General features: G+C 38.0%; 1 protein-coding gene across 1 annotated transcript in view; it reads right to left on the bottom strand.

Moving 5' to 3' along the window:
* Positions 1–22,572, bottom strand: part of PLCB1 (phospholipase C beta 1) — an 854,020-nt gene that overhangs the window by 204,439 nt on the left and 627,009 nt on the right. The window contains exon 10 of the mRNA XM_052650392.1: positions 12,851–12,997. Within this exon, the coding sequence (XP_052506352.1) occupies positions 12,851–12,997 (147 nt within the window). The remainder of the gene's footprint in view (positions 1–12,850; positions 12,998–22,572) is intronic.

The raw sequence follows: 22,572 nt of genomic DNA, 5'->3' as shown, positions 1-22,572 counted from the left end.
TTAAAGAGATTGTCTTTTCTCCATTGTATATTCTTGCCTCCTTTGTCGAAGATAAGGTGTCCATAGGTGTGTGGATTTATCTCTGGGCTTTCTATTTTGTTCCATTGATCTATATTTCTGTCTTTGTGCCAGTACCATACTGTCTTGATGACTGTGGCTTTGTAGTAGAGCCTGAAGTCAGGCAGGTTGATTCCTCCAGTTCCATTCTTCTTTCTCAAGATTGCTTTGGCTATTCGAGGTTTTTTTGTATTTCCATACAAATTGTGAATTTATATGTTCTAGTTCTCTGAAAAATACCGTTGGTAGCTTCATAGGGATTGGATTGAATCTATAGATTGCTTTGGGTAGTATACTCATTTTCACTATATTGATTCTTCTGATCCATGAACATGGTATATTTCTCCATCTATCAGTGTCCTCTTTGATTTCTTTCACCAGTGTTTTATAGTTTTCTATATATAGCTCTTTAGTTTCTTTAGGTAGATATATTCCTAAGTATTTTATTCTTTTCATTCAAATGGTGAATGGGATTGTTTCCTTAATTTCTCTTTCTATTTTCTCATTATTAGTGTATAGGAATGCAGGGGATTTCTGTGTGTTGATTTTATATCCTGCAACTTTACTATATTCATTGATTAGCTCTAGTAATTTTCCAGTGGAGTCTTTAGGGTTTTCTATTTAGAGGATCATGTCATCTGCAAACAGTGTGAGTTTTACTTCTTCTTTTCCAATTTGGATTCCTTTTATTTCTTTTTCTCCTCTGACTGCTGTGGCCAAAACTTCCAAAACTATGTTGAATAGTAGTGGTGAAAGTGGGCACCCTTGTCTTCTTCCTGACTTTAGGGGAAATGCTTTCAGTTTTTCACCACTGAGGATAATGTTTGCTGTGGGTTTGTCATATATAGCTTTTATTATGTTGAGGCATGTTCCTTCTATCCCTACTTTCTGGAGAGTTTTTATCATAAGTGGATTTTGAATTTTGTCAAAGGCTTTCTCTGCATCTATTGAGATAATCATATGTCTTTTATTGTCAATGTGGTGTATTACATTGATTGATTTGCAGATATTGAAGAATCCTTGCATCCCTGGGATAAAGCCCACTTGGTCATGGTGTATGATCTTTTTAATGTGTTGTTGGATTCTGATTGGAGATGGAAATGGCAACCCACTCCAGTATTCTTGCCTGGAGAATCCTATGGACGGAGGAGCTTTGTGGGCTACCGTCCACAGGTCGCAAAGAGTCAGACACGACTGAGCGACTTCACTGATTGTTAGAATTTTGTTAAGGATTTTTGCATCTATGTTCATCAGTAATATTGGCCTGTAGATTTCTTTCTTTCTTTCTTTCTTTCTTTTTTTTTTTGGTGGTATTTTTGTCAGGTTTTGGTATTAGGGTGATGGTGGCCTCATAGAATGAGTTTGGAAGTTTACCTTCCTCTGCGATTTTTTGGAAGAGTTTTAGTAGGATAGATGTTAGCTCTTCTCTAAATTTTTGGTAGAATTCAGCTGTGAAGCCGTCTGGACCTGAGCTTTTGTTTGCTGGAAGATTTCTGATTACAGTTTCAATTTCTGTGTTTGTGATGGGTCTGTTAAGATTTTCTATTTCTCCCTGGTTCAGTTTTGGAAAATTGTACTTTTCTAAGAATTTGTCCATTTCTTCCACGTTGTCTATTTTATTGGCATATAATTGCTGATAGTAGTCTCTTATGATGCTTTGTATTTCTGTGTTGTCTGTTGTGATCTCTCCATTTCATTTCTAATTTTATTGATTTGATTTTTCTCCCTTTGTTTCTTGATGAGTCTGGCTAATGGTTTGTCAATTTGATTTATCCTTTCAAAGAACCAGCTTTTGGCTTTGTTGATTTTTGCTATGGTCTCTTTTGTTTCTTTTGCATTTATTTCTGCCCTATTTTTTTTAAAGATTTCTTTCCTTCTGCTAACCTAGGGGTTCTTCATTTCTTCCTTTTCTAGTTGCTTTAGGTGTAGAGTTAGGTTATTTATTTGACTTTTTTCTTGTTTCTTGAGGTATGCCTGTATTGCTATGAACTTTTCCCTTAGCACTACTTTTACAGCGTTCCACAGGTTTTAGGTTGTTGTGTTTTCATTTTCACTCATTTCTATGCATATTTTGATTTCTTTTTTGATTTCTTCTGTGATTTGTTGGTTATTCAGAAGCGTGTTGTTCAGCCTCCATATGTTGGAATTTTTAATAGTTTTTCTCCTGTAATTGAGATCTAATCTTACTGCATTATGGTCAGAAAAGATGCTTGGAATGATTTCAATTTTTTTGAATTTACCAAGGCTAGATTTATGGCCCAGGATGTGATCTATCCTGGAGAAGGTTCCATGCATGCTTGAGAAAAAGGTGAAATTCATTGTTTTGGGGTGAAATGTCCTATATATTTTTTATCATTCAAATAGAAGGGATTTGATATACTTTTTAAATGTTGATCAGCTAATATTTTGAAAGACATGGTAAGGCATGGAGTTGAGTTTGTGAGACAAAAAGATTCTGAAAAGTAAAACAAATCAAAACAAAGAAAGGGAAGGGGGAGAGTGTATATGTGTTTGTGTGTGAGTGTGTGTGTCTGTGTGGTGTTTACTGTTCAATATCTAAGACTCCCAAAATTTCTCTAAGGTAATTTGGTTCATTCTCAAAATGAACAATTTGTATTTGTAATGGAAACCTCTCAAAGGAAGCATTAAGAACTATACATTTATCCATAGTTGTCTTATTGCTTGGAATGCATATTTGGTTCTCCATGTTTTCCTTCATTTATGGAGCTTTTTTCCAAATATATGAATCATTACTGATATTCTCCCCTACTCCATTTCTACTTAAAGCCTCAAAGCTGGTTTATTGTTCTCTAAAATTTGTAACTCCTCATTATTATATTCCATCCACTTATTATATTTTCATTTGATTAGATCCAATAAATTGACCTTCTGGGGCCAGGGGATTGCTGTGGGTTAGGATTAATGATATGTCATGAGTCACTCAACCTTTGTTGTTTCTGAAACTAGTATCTGACATCATCTCTGCCTGGCTGTGAACATATTTTGGAGTACATTCCAAGCCCATGATTGAACTTTGGAGCTGAAACTCTATCTTAGATTAATTCATAATACCACCCGGAGACATAGCTCTGCAACTTCTCACTTGACTGCATTAATTTTGGGCAGCTGGTTCCATTCACTTGAGCTTTCTCTCAGATTATCCAAGGCATCCATAGATGGAAGAGACCAAAAATTGAAAATAACAATTCCTCCATTAACACAGTATTCTGAGAAATTTCTCATCTTGTGGACTTTGATGATTGATTGCCTATATTTATATTTACTATTATTTATTGTCTTCTCTTCAACCTCAGGGGAAGAAGGTTATAGAATGTGATGCATTTGTTAATTCAGTGGCTTTCTTCAGTAAACACTGTCTCCTTCAAAAAATGGAGATGGGACCATTTCTCCTTGCTTTAAATTCTGTGAAACCAACAGCTACACTTGAGGAAAATATTCAAAATACAGAGGAAGTGTTGTTCATTCTGACCATCTCTAGGACTATTGGTTTGATGTGATCTCTCTCTTCCATATTATCTATCTGCCAACTTATACTTAAATTGAAGTATAGTTGATTTATCATGCCATGTTAATGGTACAGCAAAGTGATTCAGTTATACACACACACACACACACACACACACACACACAATGTGTATGTATATACTTTATTACATTCTTTTCCATTATGGTTTATCACCATGAAGCTCTTTTGAAATAGATCCAATTGCCATGGGATGGCTTAGGCAAGCGGGAAAACAACTTTAAGCATATTCCTTATTGATTATAGGAGCCTCACCACTAGGGTCTATGCATATTCTCAAACATTCTCCATGGGAGGCAGATACTGGTGGCTTAGGATACAAAAATGACACAGGACATATTCCTTACCCTTACCATTTAGGTAAGGGTAGGTAAGTAAGGGAGGTAAGTATTGTATAAAGAAAGGAGAACATTCTTATATGTCAGAGAATTTAAACTCTCACCCCACTATCACACTTCTGGTTGCCATTTCTTTCTCTCTTTCCTTGGCATCAGAATAATCTGTTTAGGTTCTGATAAGATTTAGGGTCTCCTTCCCAGGTCTGGGGTAAATCTTAATTCTTCTCAGCCAATCATAGTGGTTCTGTGGCCCCTGCTAATGCTATTTGTATGTCATTGCTATATGGTGTAACTCTGCTCTACATCCAGTAGGGAATAAAGGAAAGTCTACTGGGTGCGGTGTGGGGAACCTCACTCACACAAAAGGCCACAAGACAGAGATGTCCCTGGGCCACACATGGAGCTTATTTCTTAGGAGGCGATGCCCTGGGTGCACAGCCGTCTTGAAACTGTAAAAGGAACGAAAAGATGGAAAGCATCTGGGTCTCTTACAACACCAACAATTCCTGATTTAATCAACCTTCAATCACTCTGCTTCTGGATTTCTTGTTGTATGAGGTAATAAATTCCTAATGTTTAAACCACTGAGTAATAGTTTCCTTTTATGTAATCAGGTGGCAACAGTGGTAAAGAACCCACCCACCAGTGTAGGAGACATAAGAAGCATGGGTTCCATCCCTGGATTAGGAGGATCCCCTGGAGGAGGGCATGGCAACCCACTCCAGTAATGTTGGTTGGAGAATCCCATGGGATGGACAGGTGAGCCTTGGTCCATCAGGTCATGAAGAGTCAGATGTGACTGAAGCAACTTGGCACACATGTACACACTTATCGCCCAAAACATAATGGCTGTTTCAACTTCCTTTCATTTTCTAAATGAAGAAGTTAAAGTTTAGAACAGTTCATTTACTTAAACACAAAATTAAACTTGGTCTGTTTATTTGCTAAGCTCAACTCTTTACATTCTATCATCCAACTTTCATTGGTCTGTGTTCTAACTAAAAATTGGCACTTGCCACCTGCCTCTATTAAGAATTAGCTCACTAGTCACTGTAGACCTTCAATACACACTGAAAGGAGTTCAGGGTGGAGACGACTCTATGCTCTGGGAAAAAACTGGTAGAACTGGTCTTCAGATAGTTAGATATCTTCAGGAGAAGATCTTATGAGCCCAACTGTTGCATCTTCTCATCCCTAGAACACCATTAAATTGTCTAACAGTGACATGAGCTCCTTGTGACTAGCAGCAAGCCTCTGTCAAAGCCTCCATAAGCCTCTGACCACACATACATCATCAATAAAGTCATAAATAATACTATCTTCCCTCTCTCTTTGGAGCAATTTCTCAGAGCTATCTGAAATGTTGTTTTCCAGGCTATCCTCCTGATTTTGCCCCCAATAAAACTTAATTCACAACTTCCATCTTGTGCATTTTTTCAATTGACATATGTGCTCTTTAAAGAAAAAATAAATTATGAAAGGTTGCATATCCAAGGACTAAATGAGTAGAAGAGATGAAGAGAGAGAGTGACAGTAAGCCAGGGTTAGCAGTGACTGACAACCAACCAAGGTTGGAATGACTGATTCTGACAAGACTGAAACTACTTTAAAGGGTATAGGTATATTTTTAGAGCTTTTCTGCAGTCAAGAACATACATCTCAAGAGTTGAATAATCAGATAGTTTAATTCATTAGACTGATAGCTAAAACCTCCAATGTAATGCTTTATTTCCTAAGTGGAATAAAAAAATGCTAATTATTCAGAGATAACATCACTTTGCTTTTCCTGAGTATATGGAGCCATTTTCTCCCACAAGGTGGAATCAAGATTACTGGGAGAAATATCAAGAACCTCAGATATGCAGAGGATACCACTCTAATGGTAGAAAGTGAAGAGGAACTGAAGAGCCTCTTGATGAAGGTGAAAGAGGACAGTGAAAAAGCTGGCTTGAAATTCAACATTCCAAAAATTAAGGTCATGGCATCTGGCCCCATCACTTTATGGCAAATAGATGGGGGTAAAGTGGAAACAGTGACAGATTTTATTTTCGTGGGTTTCAAAATCACTGTGGACAGTGACTGCAGCCATGAAATGAAAAGATGTTTGCTCCTTGGAAGTAAAATTATGATAAATATAGACAATGTATTAAAAAGCAGAGACATCATGTTGCCGACAAAGGTCCATATAGTCAAAGCTATGGTTCTTCCAGTAGTCCTGTATGGATGGAGAGCTGGACCATAAAGAAAGTTGAGCACAAAAAATTGATGCTATTGAATTGTGGCGCTGGTGAAGACTCAAGGGTCCCTTGGACAACAAGGAGATCCAACCAGTCAATCCTAAAGGAAATAAACCCTGAATATTAATTGAAAGTACTGATGCTGAAGCTGAAGCTCCAGTACTTTGGGCAACTGAGCAAAGAGTTGACTCACTGAAAAGGACTCTGATGCTGGGAAAGATTGAGAGCAGGAGGAGAAGGGGGGTGATAGGATGAGGTGGTTGGATGGCATCACCGATTCAATGGAGATGAGTTTGAGCAAACTCAGGGTGATAGTGAAGGACAAGGAAGTCTTGGGTGCTGCAGCCCATGGGATCTCAAAAAGTCAGATATTACTTAGCAACTGAATAACAACATCTCCCAAACTGTTTGGAGTATGGAAAGATTTACTTAAAGCTGAAAAATTTTAGGTTGAAATGAATGGACACTGTTCAGTCCTGCTGCTGCTGCTGCTAAGTCACTTTAGTCGTGTCCGACTCTGTGCAACCCAATAGATGGCAGCCCACCAGGCTCCCCCATCCCCGGGATTCTCCAGGCAAGAACAGTGAAGTGGGTTGCCATTTCCTTCTCCAGTGCATGAAAGTTAAAAGTGAAAGTGAAGTCACTCCGTGTCCATCTCTTAGTGACCCCATGGACTGCAGCCTACCAGGCTCTTCAGTCCATGGGATTTTCCAGGCTAGAGGACTGGAGGGGTTGCCATTGCCTTCTCCAGTTCATTCCTGAAACAATCTTGTTTTGAGTCATAAGGGTAGATTCCTCAAGGAAAAATAATAATTTAAACCATAGTCACTACTTGTACTGCCAAGTCTATCCAAAACCCTAGAAAATGACCATTGTAATTAAAAAATCTACTTATTTTGTGTGTGTATTTCTTTCAGTGATCCAATTTTATTTTTCCTTCTGGGTGTCTTGATAGTCAACAAAGGGGCAATAATGAGCAGGGAAATAGACATAATAATTAATAATGCACTGCTAAATAGATTGGTTTTTATACTGTATATTTAATTTTTACACTTCCTTTGAATGCTCAAAAGAAATTATTTGAAATATTGAAATTCTCCTTTGAATTTAGACTGGCATTTCTCAGGAAATACTCCAAGGAGATAAGTTCTTAAAATGTTCCAAGGAAATAAGTAGTGTGGTCATGATTGGTGGGGGGGCGGGGGAGGGGGGACAGGCGGAGGATTGATCTTAACCTTAGTGAGAGTGTCTCTGCAAGTCTTTTTTCCTATATTTGAAACATACTGCAGTAGCTGCCAAGCTTTCTTTGTGCCTAGCATTTTAAAGGCTCATGTGAATAGAAAAACTTTTCTTTTTCCACCAAATACACCCTGTATGAAATAATGTTTCTATAGAAAATATTTCTATTTGTTCTGGAACTGCTTGTAAAGTATAAGATCTAACTCATTTTCTAGATACTGATTTTAACATTTAGCTGGATTCTATGATGTTATTAAAATTTTACAATATCCATGATTGGCTTTTGGAAGCTTGAATTTCTATATCACAGATGTTCATATTTACCCAAAGATCTCTGAAAGGTGAGTTCTACATGAGGTTTATCTATATTTAGAACAAGCACACTAATAATATCATATGAATATCATACAAAGTAAAACCAAATTTTACCTCAAAAGAGGATCTCAGTCAAAATATCAAGATCCTATATTAGAATTTATATGTTGTTTTTAAAATTAATAATATGGAATTTTCCTTAATTCTGCAGAAGGAAAATAAGAAATTTTGACTGGTAGTGGGACAAAATAATGTTTTAAGCATGGAAATTTACATAATATAAACTTCAGTTTGACAATATATGGCTCTGAAAAGTGAAGAAGTTTAAAAACAACCTTAAAGATCAGAACACGATCTAACATAAGTAGCAGTTTTAAAAACTGAATATTTAAAAATATGTGAATTCTAATACTACTAGAAATTTAAAAATTGGGGAGAGTTGGTATACTTAGTCAGAAATCATGTATATCAGATGGTAGTGATATGAAATCATTATTCAGAAATTTGGAGATAGCTATTGGAGTTCTTTCTTCAGTGAAAAATAGAGTGGACCCTTCACTTTTTTAGTAGCTGAAAGACCCACTTTCTCAAAACTATTGGCCATTAATATGCTAACATCCCAAACCCAACTGAAACAAAGAAGCCAAGTTCTTTACCTTATATGGCTTGAACAAGTTAATCAGAGGGAGGGCAAATGAAGAAATTAATAGGATTAAAAATACTTAGTAAAAAGCAGTTAAAAAAACAGAGCTACTGAGAAAAAGTTAACCATATTTTGTAGTTTTATTGTTTGCATTGATATTGAACAACTTTCTTACAGTTATTATTGTGTTACCAGTAAAGCAAATGAGTGATTATGCATAATTTGCAAGGAATCAAGATTGATAAAGGAAACACAGCTATAGAATCAAGAATTTAAATTGGAAGGAATAGAAATGGTTAAGTGAACTCTTGTGCCTTCACAAGAAAACAAAAAGTATCTTTTCTTGCTTTGTTCACTGAAATGGTCCAGAAACAACATGCCATAGTACAGCGTTCAAATTGCTGTTGCCGCCACTGGGGCTGCTAAGTTGCTTCAGTTGTGTCCGAGTCTATGTGACCTCATAGACGGCAGCCTACCAGGCTCCCCTGTCCCTGGGATTCCCCAGGCAAGAACACTGGAGTGGGCTGCCATTTCCTTCTCCAATGTGTGAAAGTGAAAAGTGAAAGTGAAGTCGCTCCGTCATGTCTGACTCTTAGCAACCTCATGGACTGTAGCCCACCAGGCTCCTCCATCCATGGGATTTTCCAGGCAAGAGTACTGGAGTGGGGAGCCATTACCCATACACATATTTTTCACACTAAAAGCAGCAAGGGCTTATTGAGGGAAAAGTCTGATTCCATGCATGGTGCAGGAAGGAACAAGGTGAGTCTGCAAGACCTCTATGTGCCAGGAAACAAGGACATCTTCAAAGATCAATGGGTCATGTTAAGAAGAGAGAGCAGCCAACCTAAAAAATGTTCCCACTGACCACAGCTGAGGCAATCTGACATCAAAAGGAGAACAGAGGCTATGGTTCAGTGAATCTACATAAACTCTGAAAACTTTAAGTCCATAATGATACACACACACACACACACACACACACACACACACACACACACCACCAGTCAATATTGCAACTCAAATTGTTTCGGTACCATTGCCTCTCTTATTATATGGCAAATAATATAGATACTAATGGACATAAATATATTCAATTTTGGACTTAAAAGGGGCTATTTGTAAAATTACTGCATATTGTGACTTCTAGATGAAACAACGTCTAGAATTCACCTGAACATACATTTTTATGAGTTTTGTGGTCCTAAGTACATGATGAATGCAAGATTCAATCGTGTCAAAGTCTTCACAGTTACATTTGTTAGTATCCTATTAAGTCAAAGATCTAGACTCTTAACTTGAGCTTCCATGAAAGTGAAAGTGAAAGTCGGTCAGTCCTGTCCAATTCTTTGTGACCCCATGGACTATAGAGTCTATGGAATTCTCTAGGCCAGAATACTGGAGTGGGTAGATCCTTTCCCTTCTCCAGGGGAATCTTCCCAACCCAGGGATTGAACCCAGGTCTCCCACATTGCAGGTAGATTCTTTACCGTCTGAGCTACCAGGGAAGCCCAAGAATACTGAAGTGGGTAGCCTATGCCTTCTTCAGTGGATCTTCCCAGCCCAGGAATTAAACCGGGGTCTCCTGCATTGCAGGCTGATTCTTGAGCTTCTATAGACCTCTTCAAACTTAGATGAGAAAAATGATTATATCTTCAATGCAAACCACCATGCATAGTTTAACATTCTCTTCAGTTATGAATGTAGGTCACAAATCACTGTAGTATTAGTGGTACTGTGACTTTGTAAATACTAGAAATCACAGACATTTTCATATCATATTTCAACAGTTACAAATATCACATGCATTATTTATGATTCTTAAAAATTGTGTAATAAAATACATGTGATTTAAATTGTGTTAATAAAATGTACACAACTGTATCACAAATTTGTTTTTAAATATTTGATAAAAATATTTCAATGGAATTTATTTCCTCTTTAATTTTACGTACATTGTTTTATGCATTTAACATCCTTAGAAGGGTTCATAGTCTTCACCAGAGTGCCATATACATCAATGACACCAAATAAGATTAAGGATCTCTGAGAGGGAAAAAAATCCTTTACAAAGTGTTAACAATTGGAGTGGGAGCTGCAAAACTTTTGTAATAAGCCTAGGAAACTGAATCCAAGAAAGTGTGCTAAGTGGAGACTCTTCTTGAAGCTATGAAACCTGTAGTAATTTTAAAAGAAGACTAAAAATATTCTAACATTCCTCCCATTGAGGGCTGTGGTCTATGTCCCCTGCCTTGAAACTGGGTAGGGTTGTGACTTTTTTGACAAATAAAGCAGTGACAGTATGGAACTTCAGAGGCTAAGGGCACAACAACAATTAAGTTTCCTCCGTGTTCTTTGGGACACTTGCTTTGGCAGCTATAAGCTGCCATGTAAGATGCCCACCTAACCTGAGGAAGTCCAAGCCACACAGGGAAGCCTTACAGGCGATTAGGTCAGCAGTCCTAACTGAGCCCAGCTATTATGTCTCTAGCCCAGGTGCCAGACATGCTTGTGGAGAAGCTTCCAGATGATTCCCACAACCAAGGTGTTTGCATCACCCCAGGCATTGGCTTCCCAGCTGGAGCCCAAGATGACAGAGAACAGAAACAAACCACCTGCTCTGTGCCTTGTCTGAGTTCTTGACCTATAGAATATGGACCAAAATTAAATGGTGGCTCTTTTATGCCCATGAGTTTTTACATGATTTGTTATACAAGAAGAGATGACCATAATGGGTTTATGATGAGCCAAACATGAATCTAATTAGTTTTATACCATGAATCTCTCTTAGTAGGCAATGTGGTTGAAACAAAACAGCCCACACAAATAGTCTGAGAGCCATCCAATTTTCAAGAAAATCATGCCATTGCAGTTCAGTTGATGGCAGAACTCAGTGTATGATTCCAACAAATGGTCTAGGATCATATGGAACCATCCTGAGAGTGCCCATTCCAGCCTTCCAGTGGCCACATATCTGTCTAAGAGGCATTTCTACTCTAAGCTATTTTCACCAAGTATGGGCTACCAGGCCAATGCTGGATTTGATTCCAGCACAACATACATTTGTGTCTAGAGGAATGAATTCCTTTAAGGAATTTAGAAGAAAGAACTGCTTATTTGTCAGATGCCTGAACCCTGTGAAAACCCCACACATATTTAGTGCCTGGATCTCACTGCCATTATGTGCATGGCATTGCTGGTCTGTCTTGTTACACAAACCACATGCCCCCAGACAGTAAGCCATAAATGCACCAGAACTACCCCTAAGGCATGGCAAGCAGCTACTACGTACAGATACCAAATGAGACCCCAGACTTTACTTTGTTTGCATTATGGGTCTTAAGGTCTGTCTATCTTCTATTCATTTGGATAATGGATTGTGTGAAGCAAGAGCATGTAAGGTTTTTGAAAGTCTTTTTTTTTTTTTTTTTAACTAGTAGGTCTTTTTTTAAAGTTTTTCCAAAGCTAGTAATCAGAGAGTATTCTGCAAGAAATATATTTTGATTATAAAAACATTTTTAGCTTATAGAAATTGGTATTTATTAAACTTTTAATTCTAAACTATGTAGAGGTAATATATAGATATGTTTTAATATTTTTTCTATTTAACAACCTACTAAAAACTAGATTGTCAGTCTACTCAATTGACAATCCTCAATTTAGGGCCAAGTTAAGAAACAGAGTGTTGCTTTTTTTCTCCTTTATTAGAATATTTACAACAAAGTATAAGTTGTTGCTCACAAGAAATTTGTTTATGTCTAAAACTCTGTACCTTCCCTGGTGGCTCAGTGGTAAAGAATCTGCCAACCAAATAGAAGATGCAGGTTTGATCCTAGGTCGGGAAGATCCCCTGGAGAAGGAAATGATAACCCACTAACCCACTCCAGTATTCCTGCCTGAGAAATTCCGTGGACAGAAGGGCCTGTTGTGATACAGTCTATGGGGTTACAAAAGTCAGACACAACTTAGCAGCTAAACAACAGCAATAATAAAGCCCTGTCCACTTCGAGCAAAATTATTAATTTACCTTAAAGCTGAAGTTATTCAGGGTTTTGGAAATTTTCTGTAGATGAACACAGTCCAGAGAACCAGACAGGATAATAAATGGATTGAAGTCCATTGAAGATGAATTCAGTTACATAAGAATTCCATTGGTCTGAAGATATCAGGCATGGATACATTTCAGATGAGTTGGAAACACAGGAAGTGTTACAGTATTAGTTGCTCAGTCGTGTCTAACTCTGTGACCCCATGGACTGTAGCCTGCCAGGCTCCTTTGTCCATGGTGATCTCCAGGCAAGAAGGACATGTGAATAAATGACATTGTTACTTTTGGGAAGAGCCTCTAGTCATGGAGCCCCCAGGTCTCACAGGAAGTGAAAGGAAATCCACCGGTACTTCTGAACAACAGAAAGCAGAGGCTGGTGACATTCGGTGAGACTGGCTACAATAATTGTCAAAGAACTATAACTCATACCTGTGAGGTAGGTGTTGTGTGAGGAATTAATGAAATAGTGAGAAAGGGGCTGAGACATATCTTCATTCAAATCCAGTTTCTCAGGTGAAACGACTCCATTTTCTTCTCCACTCAGATAGCGCATAAATCCATCCACTGATATCTGTCCTAGAGGAAATGAAGAGTTAAGAGGAATGTGAATGCATTATTTTTATGGGTTTCTGATATCATATTATTATTATTAGTTTGCATAAAACTCTGGTAGCATTCAAGATGGAAAACATTAGCCACAATTGCAATTTGATATGGATAAACAGTAGTCTAGGGTCATGCTGCTTTACTATATTTATCCCCAAATGCCAGAAATAATAGAGAAAAATGTAATTACATGAGTCTCACAGACTTTGAGAGAATTTAAATACCTAAACATGGATCAACTGTTTTTAAAATATAGAATGGTTAAAATCCTATGCATGGACACCAAACTGTTTTTAGTGCTTATCTCTGGGTAGTAAAGTTTAGGGTACATTTCCCAATGTTCCCTCATAAACACATGTTACTTTTATGATCAAAAGACTTATTCACACATGGTTTTATTATTTAAAATAAAGTGAAAATGTTTTCAAATAATAATCTTTTTCCTCTGAAAAGGAAAATAAATATGACCATAACTAAGGAATAAAAATCTGAATGTTCATAAAAATGAAGGTCCTTAACATTTCTTATTTAGAATGACTTTACTTCAAATGAAAGAAATATGACTCACACTTTAGTTTACTCAGATTCTATTTAGAATTTTTCTTTTGTTGTAACATTTCTGAGGTGACTAATACAGAATATTGAGATAATTCTTTATCGTTACTAAAGTAGTTTTTATATAATACATGGAGAGAGCCATCTTCCTGATTTTGGTTCATCATCATAGCTTGTTTCTTCATTAACAATCAAAGCCTCAAAACCCAACCAACCAACCAAAGAAACAAAACAAACACAACCACAAGTGCATTTGTGAATAGAGAAGATCTTTCTGGTAAATGTTCAGTTTAGTTCAGTTCAGTCGCTCAGTTGTGTCCGACTCTTTGTGACCCCATGAATCGCAGCAAGCCAGGCCTCCCTGTCCATCACCAACTCCTGGAGTTCACTCAGACTCATGTCCATTGAGTCAGTGATGCCATCCAGACATCTCATCCTCTGTCATTCCCTTTTCCTCCTGCCCCCAATCCCTCCCAGCATCAGAGTCTTTTTCAATGAGTCAACTCTTCTCATGAGGTGGCCAAAGTACTGGAGTTTCAGCTTTAATATCATTCCTTCCAAAGAAATCCCAGGGCTGATCTCCTTCAGAATGGACTGGTTGAATCTCCTTGCAGTCCAAGGGACTCTCAAGAGTCTTCTCCAACACCACAGTTCAAAAGTATCAATTCTTCAGCTCTCAGCTTTCTTCACAGTCCAACTCTCACATCCACACATGACCACTGGAAAAACCATAGCCTTGACTAGACGGACCTTAGTCGGCAAAGTAATGTCTCTGCTTTTGAATATACTATCTAGGTTGGTCATAACTTTTCTTCCAAGGAGTAAACATCTTTTAATTTCATGGCTGCAGTCACCATCTGCAGTGATTTTGGAGACCAGGAAAATAAAGTCTGACACTGTTTCCACTGTTTTCCCATCTATTTCCCATGAAGTGATGGGACCAGATGCCATGATATTCATTTTCTGAATATTGAGCTTTAAGCCAAATTTTTCACTCTCCTCTTTCACTTTCATCAAGAGGCTTTTTAGTTCTTCTTCACTTTCTGCCATAAGGGTGGTGTCATCTGGATATCTGAGGATAGTATTTCTTTTTCCTTGTTGAAAAAGTTTTGTATTAATATAAAAGTAGTATATGTTTATGGAAGAAAAATTAGGAAATGAGATGAGCAGAGAGGGAAGAAAACTGAAACTTTTCTGAACATGCCTAACTCTTCATTCAGAGAGAATTACTATTAAAATCTTAGTATATACACTTACAGAGGAAGAAATGTGTGTGTGCATGTGTATGTATAGTTCTTTTATCAAGATGCAATCATATATATATATATACACACACTGAAAAATATATTATGAACATCATCATATAATATTAATATTTTGAAAGTGAAGTTGCTTAGTCATGTCCAACTCTTTGCCACCCTGTAGACTGTAGGCCACCAGGATCCTCCATCCATGGGATTTCCCAGGCAAGAATACTGGAGTGGGTTGCCATTTCCTTCTGCAGGGGATCTTCCTGACCCAAGGATCGAACCTGGGTCTCCCACATTGTAGGCAGAGGCTTAAATCTTTGTATTATAAAATATATAGAGCTATAACATGACTAACTAATATTCCATTATCTTTTGAGTTCTCATTTTTCACTAGTATAAATAATATTATATTGAATACTCTGGTAGCTGAATCTTTGTATAAACTTTTTCCTCAGAATGAGTCCTCTGCAATAGAATTGCTGGTTCAAAGACTGCATATTTTTCAGACTTTAAATATACATAATCAATTTGCTTTCTGTTAAAAGTTCTAGCAATTTACTCTTTCACCAATGGTTTGTCTTCTCTTCATCCAGATGTCAAACTCAGAGGTAAAAACATGATAGCAGGGGGGCGGTCCTAAGATGGCAGAGGAGTAGGACGGGGAGACCACTTTCTCCCCCAGAAGTTCATCAAAAGATCATTTGAATGCTGAGAAACTTCCACAAAACAACTTCTGAATGCTGGCAGAGGACACCAGGCATGCAGAAAGGCAGCTCATTCTCTTTGAAAGGAGGTAGGACAAAATACAAAAGATAAAAAGAGAGACAAAAGAGTTAGCGATGGAGACCTGTCCTGGAGAGGGAAACCTGAAGGAGAAGTTTCCAAACATCAGGAAACCCTCCCACTGGCAGGTCTGTGGGGAGTTTTGGAATCTCAGAGGGCATCATAACTGGGATGGGGAAGGAAAAAAAACAAACAAACCTAGACTTCATGCCTGACCACAACTCCCAGCAGAGAAGTAGCCCAGGCACTCGCGTTCACCACCAGTAAGCAAGGGCTGAACAGGGAGGCACAGTCTGCATGCTTAGGGTAAGGACTGGGCATGAATGCCCTGAGGACAACCTGAGGGAACTAATGTGAGATAGCAACCCAAACTGTGGGATAGCCAGAGAGAGAACAAAAAAAGAGAGAGAGGGGGAGAGAATTTTCCTGTGAAAAGCTCAAATCTAAGGCACAGCCTGGCCCGCTCATAGAACAAAGGACTGAGTGATCACTAAAGGAGAGCCAGCCAACTACAGACCGGCCCACCCCATGCCAGAGGCAGAGAGGCAGGTGGGCAACAGCCAGAGGCAGAAGGCAAGGGGCAATCTTGGCCCCAGAGATGGCATCCTCCACCAAACTGCAAGCAGGCTCCCAGTTGCTAACCACATCTTCTTGGGATTTTGGATGGTTGACATCCACCAGGAGGGTTGCAGAGATCAGCTTCCCAGAGGAGACACATGGCACACCTAAGACGGCACTCTCACGGTGCACCCAGGAAACCAAGAGGCTGGAACAGGGGAGGTATTAAAATGCCCCACCCAGCTGGGAAGACTGCGCTCACCAAGCACCTGGTCGCCTGAGCTGCTAGGACCTGGGAAGGGGACAAATTGCAGGCCCAACCGGATCTGTGCCTTTGTGGAGTACCCAAAAATCTGAACCTGAGCAGCTTAGACCTGGGAAGTGCACATAACCTAGGGCCCACTTTAGACAGTTCCCTGCAGAGCAACCTGGAGCCTGAGCAGCGTAGACTGGGAAAGCATATATGCCATGAGCCGGGGAAACCCAGTGTGGCCCAGGCACTGTGAGCACTCCCCACACACGCCAGTATATTTGTTTGCAGTGCTCCTTCTTCCCCACAGCACAACTGAACAAGTGAGACTAAATAAGTGACCACCTTTGCCCCTTGTGTCAGGGTGGAAATTAGACACTGAAGAGACTTGCAAACAGAGGAAGCCAAAATAAATAAAGAAGAGGGAACCGCTGTGGAAGTGACAAGTGCAACAGATTAAAACCCTGTAGTTAGCATTGACTACATTGGAAGGGGCCTATAGACCTTGAGAAGTATAAGCTGGAACAAGGAACTATCTGAAACTGAACTGAACCCACACTTCCCTCAATAGTCCAGAGACATTCCTAGATACATTTTTAATATTATCCTTTTTTAATTTTTAAGTTCTTTGTTACTCCTTTAATTTTCATTTGATAACCTACTATTACCTTATTTAAAAAAAGACCCCATTTTTAAAGCAAATTCATATATATATATATTTATAATTTTTGTAATTTTCTTTTGTTTTTTATTATTGTATTTTTGAGAGTCTAATCTCTACTCTACATTTTTAATCTTTGCTTTTTGGCATTTGTTATCAGTTTTGTACCTTTAAGAATCTAATCTTCAGTACCCATTTTTACTTAGGGGTGTGATGACTGGCTTGATTGCTCTCTCCCCTTTTGACTCTCCCTTTCCTCCCCAGGTCACCTATATCTCCTCCCTCCCCCTTCTCTTCTCTACTTAACTCTGTGAATCTCTGGGTGTTCCAGTCTATGTAGAACACTTAGGGAATTTATTACTGGCTAGATCTGTCTCTCTCCTTTTGACTCCCCCTCCTCTCCTCCTGGTCACCTCTATCTCCTTCCTCCCTCTTCTCTTCTCTATGTAACTCCATGAACCTCTCTGAGTGTTCCAGACTGTGGAGAGCAAATAGGGAATTGATTACTGGTTAGATTGCTCTCTCCCCTTTTGATTTACCCTCTTCTCCTCTTGGCCACCTCTATCTACCTCCTCCCTCTCCTCTTCTCCATGTAACTCAGTGAACGTCTCTGGGTGTCCCTCACTGTGGAGAATCTTTTCTCCATTAACCTAAATATTTTTACATGTGTGATGTATGGATGGAGAAGTCTCGAGGCTACTGTAAGAATAAGACTGAGAACCAGAAGCAGTAGGCTTAAATCCCAAACTTGAGAACACCAGAAAACTCCTGACTCCAGGGAACATTAATCAACAAGAGCTCATCCAAAAGCTTCCATACCTACACTGAAACCAAGCTACACCCAAGAGCCAACAAGTTTAAGAGCAAGACATACCACACTAATTCTCCAGCAGGAACATAGCCTTGAGCATTAAAATACAGGCTGTCCAAAGTCACACCAAACCCATGGACAATTCAAAACTCACTACTGGACACTTCATTACACTCCAGAGAGAAGAGATCTAGCACCACCCACCAGAACACTGATGCAGGCTTCCCTAACCAGGAAACCTTGACAAGCCACTAGTACACAATAAAACTCCACAATAAAGAGGAACCACAAACTTACAGCACACAGAAACACCACCCCATACAGAAGTAACCTAAACAAAATGAAAAGGCAGAGAAATATTCAGCAGGTAAAGAAACATGATAAATGCCCATCAAACAAGAGGAGAAGATAGGGAGTCTACCTGAAAAAGAATTCAGAATAATGATAGTAAAGATGATTCAAAATCTTGAAAACAAAATGGAATTACAGATAAATAGACTAGAGACAAGGATTGAGAAGATGCAAAAACTGTTTAACAAGGACTTAGAAGAAATAAAAAAGTATTAATCAATAATGAATAATGCAATAACTGAGACCAAAATCACTCTGGAGGGAACCAACAGTAGAATAACTGAGGCAGAAGATAGGATAAATGAGGTAGAAGATAGAATGGTGGAAATAAATGAAGCAGAGAATAAAAAAAATAAATAAAAAGCATTAAAAGAAATGAGGACAACCTCAGAGACCTCTGGGATAATGTTAAATACCCCAACATTTGAATCATAGGAGTCCCAGAAGAAGAAGACAAAATGAAAGGCCATGAGAAAATACTCGAGGAGATAATAGTGAAAACTTCCCTAAAATGGGGAAGGAAATAGCCATCCAAATTCAAGAAACCCAGAGAGTCCCAAACAGGATAAACCCAAGGCAAAACACCCCAAGACATATATTAATCAAATTAATGAAGATCAAACACAAAGAGCAAATATTAAAAGCAGCAAGGGAAAAGCAACAAATAACATACATGGGGATCTCCATAAGGATAACAGCTGATCTTTCAATAGAAACTCTTCAGGCCAGGAGGGAATGGCAGGACATACTTAAAGTGATGAAAGAGAAAAACCTACAACCCAGCAAGGAGCTCATTCAAATATGAAGGAGAAATCAAAAGCTTTACAGACAAGCAAAAGCTGAGAGAATTCAGAACCTGGTCAGGAAAAATCAGCTGTTCAACAAATGCCAAAGGATCTTCTCTAGATAGGAAACACAGAAAAAGGTTTATAAACTCGAGCCAAAAACAACAAAGTAAATGGCAATGGGATCACACTTACCAATAATTACCTTAAATGTAAATGGGTTGAATGCCCCAACCAAAAGACAAAGACTGGCTGAATGGATACAAAAACAAGACCCCTATGTATGCTGTCTACAAGAGACCCACCTCAAAACAAGGGACACACAGAGACTGAAAGTGAAGGACTGGAAAAAAATATTTCACGCAAATGGAGATCAAAAGAAAGCAGGAGTGGCAATACTCAAATCAGATAATAAAGACTTTGAAATAAAGGGCGTGAAAAGAGACAAAGAAGGACACTACATAATGATCAAAGGATCAATCCAAGAAGAAGATGTAACCATTACAAATATATATGCACCCAACATAGGAGCACACTGCAAATATGTAAGGTAAATGCTAAGAAGTATGAAAGGGGAAATTCACAGTAACACAATAATAGTGGGAGATTTTAATACCCCACTCACACCTATGGATAAACCAGCTTCCCTGGTGGCTCAGATGGTAAGGCGTCTGCCTGCAATGTAGGAGACCTGGGTTCAATCCCTGGGTCATGAAGATCCCCTGGAGAAGGAAATGGCAACCCACTCCAGTACCCTTGCCTAGAAAATCCCATGGATAGAGGAGCCTCGTAGGCCACAGTCCATGGGGTCACAAAGAGTTGGACATGACTGAGCGACTTCACTTTCACTTTAACAATTATGGATAGATCAACTAGGAAACAAACTTTAAATGATGCAATGGACCAGTTAGACCTAATTGATATCTATAGGACATTTCACCCCCAAACAATGAATTTCACCTTTTTCTCAAGTGCACATGGAACCTTCTTCAGGATAAATCACATCCTGGGCCATAAATCTAGCCTTGGTAAGTTCAAAAATATTGAAATCATTTCAAGCATCTTTTCTGATCACAATACAGCAAAATTAGATGTCAACTACAGGAAAAATATCTATTAGAAATACAAACATATGGAGGCTAAACAACACACTTCTGAATAACCAACAAATTACAGAAGTAATAAAAAAAGAAATCAAACTATGCATAGAAATGAATGAAAATGAAAACACAACAATCCAAAACCTATGAGATTCAGTAAAAGCAGTGTTAAGGAGAAGGTTCATAACAATACAAGCTTACCTCAAGAAACAAGAGAAAAATCAAAGAAATAACCTAACTTTACACCTAAAGCAAGTAGAAAAAGAAGAAATGAAGAGCCCCAGGGTTAGTAGAAGGAAAGAAATCATAAAAATTAGGGGAGAAATAATTGAAAAAGAAACAAAGGAGATGATAACAAAAATCAACAAAACTGAAAGCTGATTCTTTGAGAAGATAAACAAAATAGAGAAATCATTAGCCAGACTCATCAAGAAAAAAAGGGAGAAGAATCAAATCAACAAAATTAGAAATGAAAATGGAGAAATCACAACAGACAACACAGGAATACAAAGGATCATGAGACTACATTCAGCAACTATATGCCAGTAAAATGGACAACTTGGAAGTAATGGACAAATTCTTAGAAAAGTAAAACCTTACAAAACTGAACCAGGAAGAAATAGAAAATCTTAACAGACCCATCACAAGCATGGAATTTGAAACTGTAATCAAAAATCTTACAACAAACAAAAGCCCAGGACCTGATGGCTTCACAGGTAAATTCTACCAAAATTTTAGAGAAAAGCTAACAGCCATCTTATTCAAACTCTTCCAGAAAATTGCAGAGGAAGGTAAACTGCCAAACTCATTCTATGAGGCCACCATCACCCTAATACCAAAACCAGATAAAGATGCCACAAAAAAAGAAAACTACAAGCCAATATCACTGATGGACATAAATACAAAATTCCTTTAAAAAATTCTAGGAAAAAGAATCCAACAACAGATTGTACATCATGACCAAGTGGGCTTCATCCCAAGGATGTAAGGATTCTTCAATATTTGTAAATCAATCAATGTGATACATCACATCAACAAATTGAAAGATTAAAAACCATATGGCTATCTCAATATATGCAGAGAAAGCCTTTGACAAAATTCAACATCCATTTATGATAAAAGCCCTCCAGAAAACGAGAATAGTGGAACATACCACAACATAATAAAAGCCATATATGATAAACCCACAGCAAACATTATCCTCAATGGTGAAAAATTGAAAGCATTTCCCCTAAAGTCAGAAACAAGACAAGGGTGCCCACTCTCACCACTACTATTCAACATAGTTTTGGGAGTTTAAGCCACAGGTATCAGAGCAGAAAAAGAAATAAAAGGAATCCAGATTGGAAAAGAAGAACTAAAACTCTCACTGTTTGCAGATGTAGGATCCTCTACATAGAAAATCCTAAAGACTCCACCAGAAAATTACTAGAGCTAATCAATGAATATAGTAAAGTTTCAGGATACAAAATTAACACACAGAAATCCCTTGCATTCCTATGCACTAACAATGAGAAAACAGAAAGAGAAATTAAGGAAACAATTCCATTCACCATTGCAACAAAAAGAATAAAATACTTAGGAATAAATCTACCTAAGGAAACAAAAGACCTATATATAGAAAACTATGAAACATTGATGAAAGAAATCAAAGATGACACAAATAGATGGAGAAATATACCATGTTCATGGATTGGAAGAATCAATATAGTGAAAATGAGTATATTACCCAAAGCAATTTATAGATTCAATGCAATCCCTATGAAGCTACCAATGGTATTTTTCAGAGAACTAGAACAAATAATTTCACAATTTTCATGGAAATATAAAAAACCTCAAATAGCAAAAGCAATCTTGAGAAAGAAGAATGGAACTGGAGGAATCAACCTTCCTGACTTCAGACTATACTACAAACCTACAGTCATTAAGACAGTATGGTACTGGAATAAAGACAGAAATATAGATGAATGGAACAAAATAGAAAGCCCAGAGACAAATCCATGCATCTATAGACACCTTATCTTTGACAAAAGAGTAAGAATATACAATGGAGAAAAGACAATCTCTTTAATAAGTGGTGCTGGGAAAACTGGTCAACCACTTATAAAAGAGTGAAACTATAACACTTTCTAACAATATACACAAAAATCAACTCAAAATGGATTAAAGATCTAAATATAAGACCAGAAACTATAAAACTTCTAGAGGAAAACATAGGCAAAACACTCTCTGATATAAATAATAGCAGGGTCCTCTATGACACACCTCCCAGAGTAATGGGAAAAAAAGCAAAAATTAACCAATGTGACCTAATTAAACTTAAAAGCTTTTGCACAACAAAGGGAACTATAAGCAAGGTGAAAAGGCAGACTTCAGAATGGGAGAAAATAATAGCAAATGAAGGAACTGACAAAGAGTTAACCTCAAAAATATACAAGCAG

Source organism: Budorcas taxicolor, chromosome 13 (assembly GCF_023091745.1).
Source record: "Budorcas taxicolor isolate Tak-1 chromosome 13, Takin1.1, whole genome shotgun sequence".
In the NCBI taxonomy this organism is placed as follows: Eukaryota; Metazoa; Chordata; class Mammalia; order Artiodactyla; family Bovidae; genus Budorcas; species Budorcas taxicolor.
The sequence above is the reverse complement of the archived record's forward strand: the minus strand, read 5'-3'. Positions and strand labels throughout refer to the sequence as shown.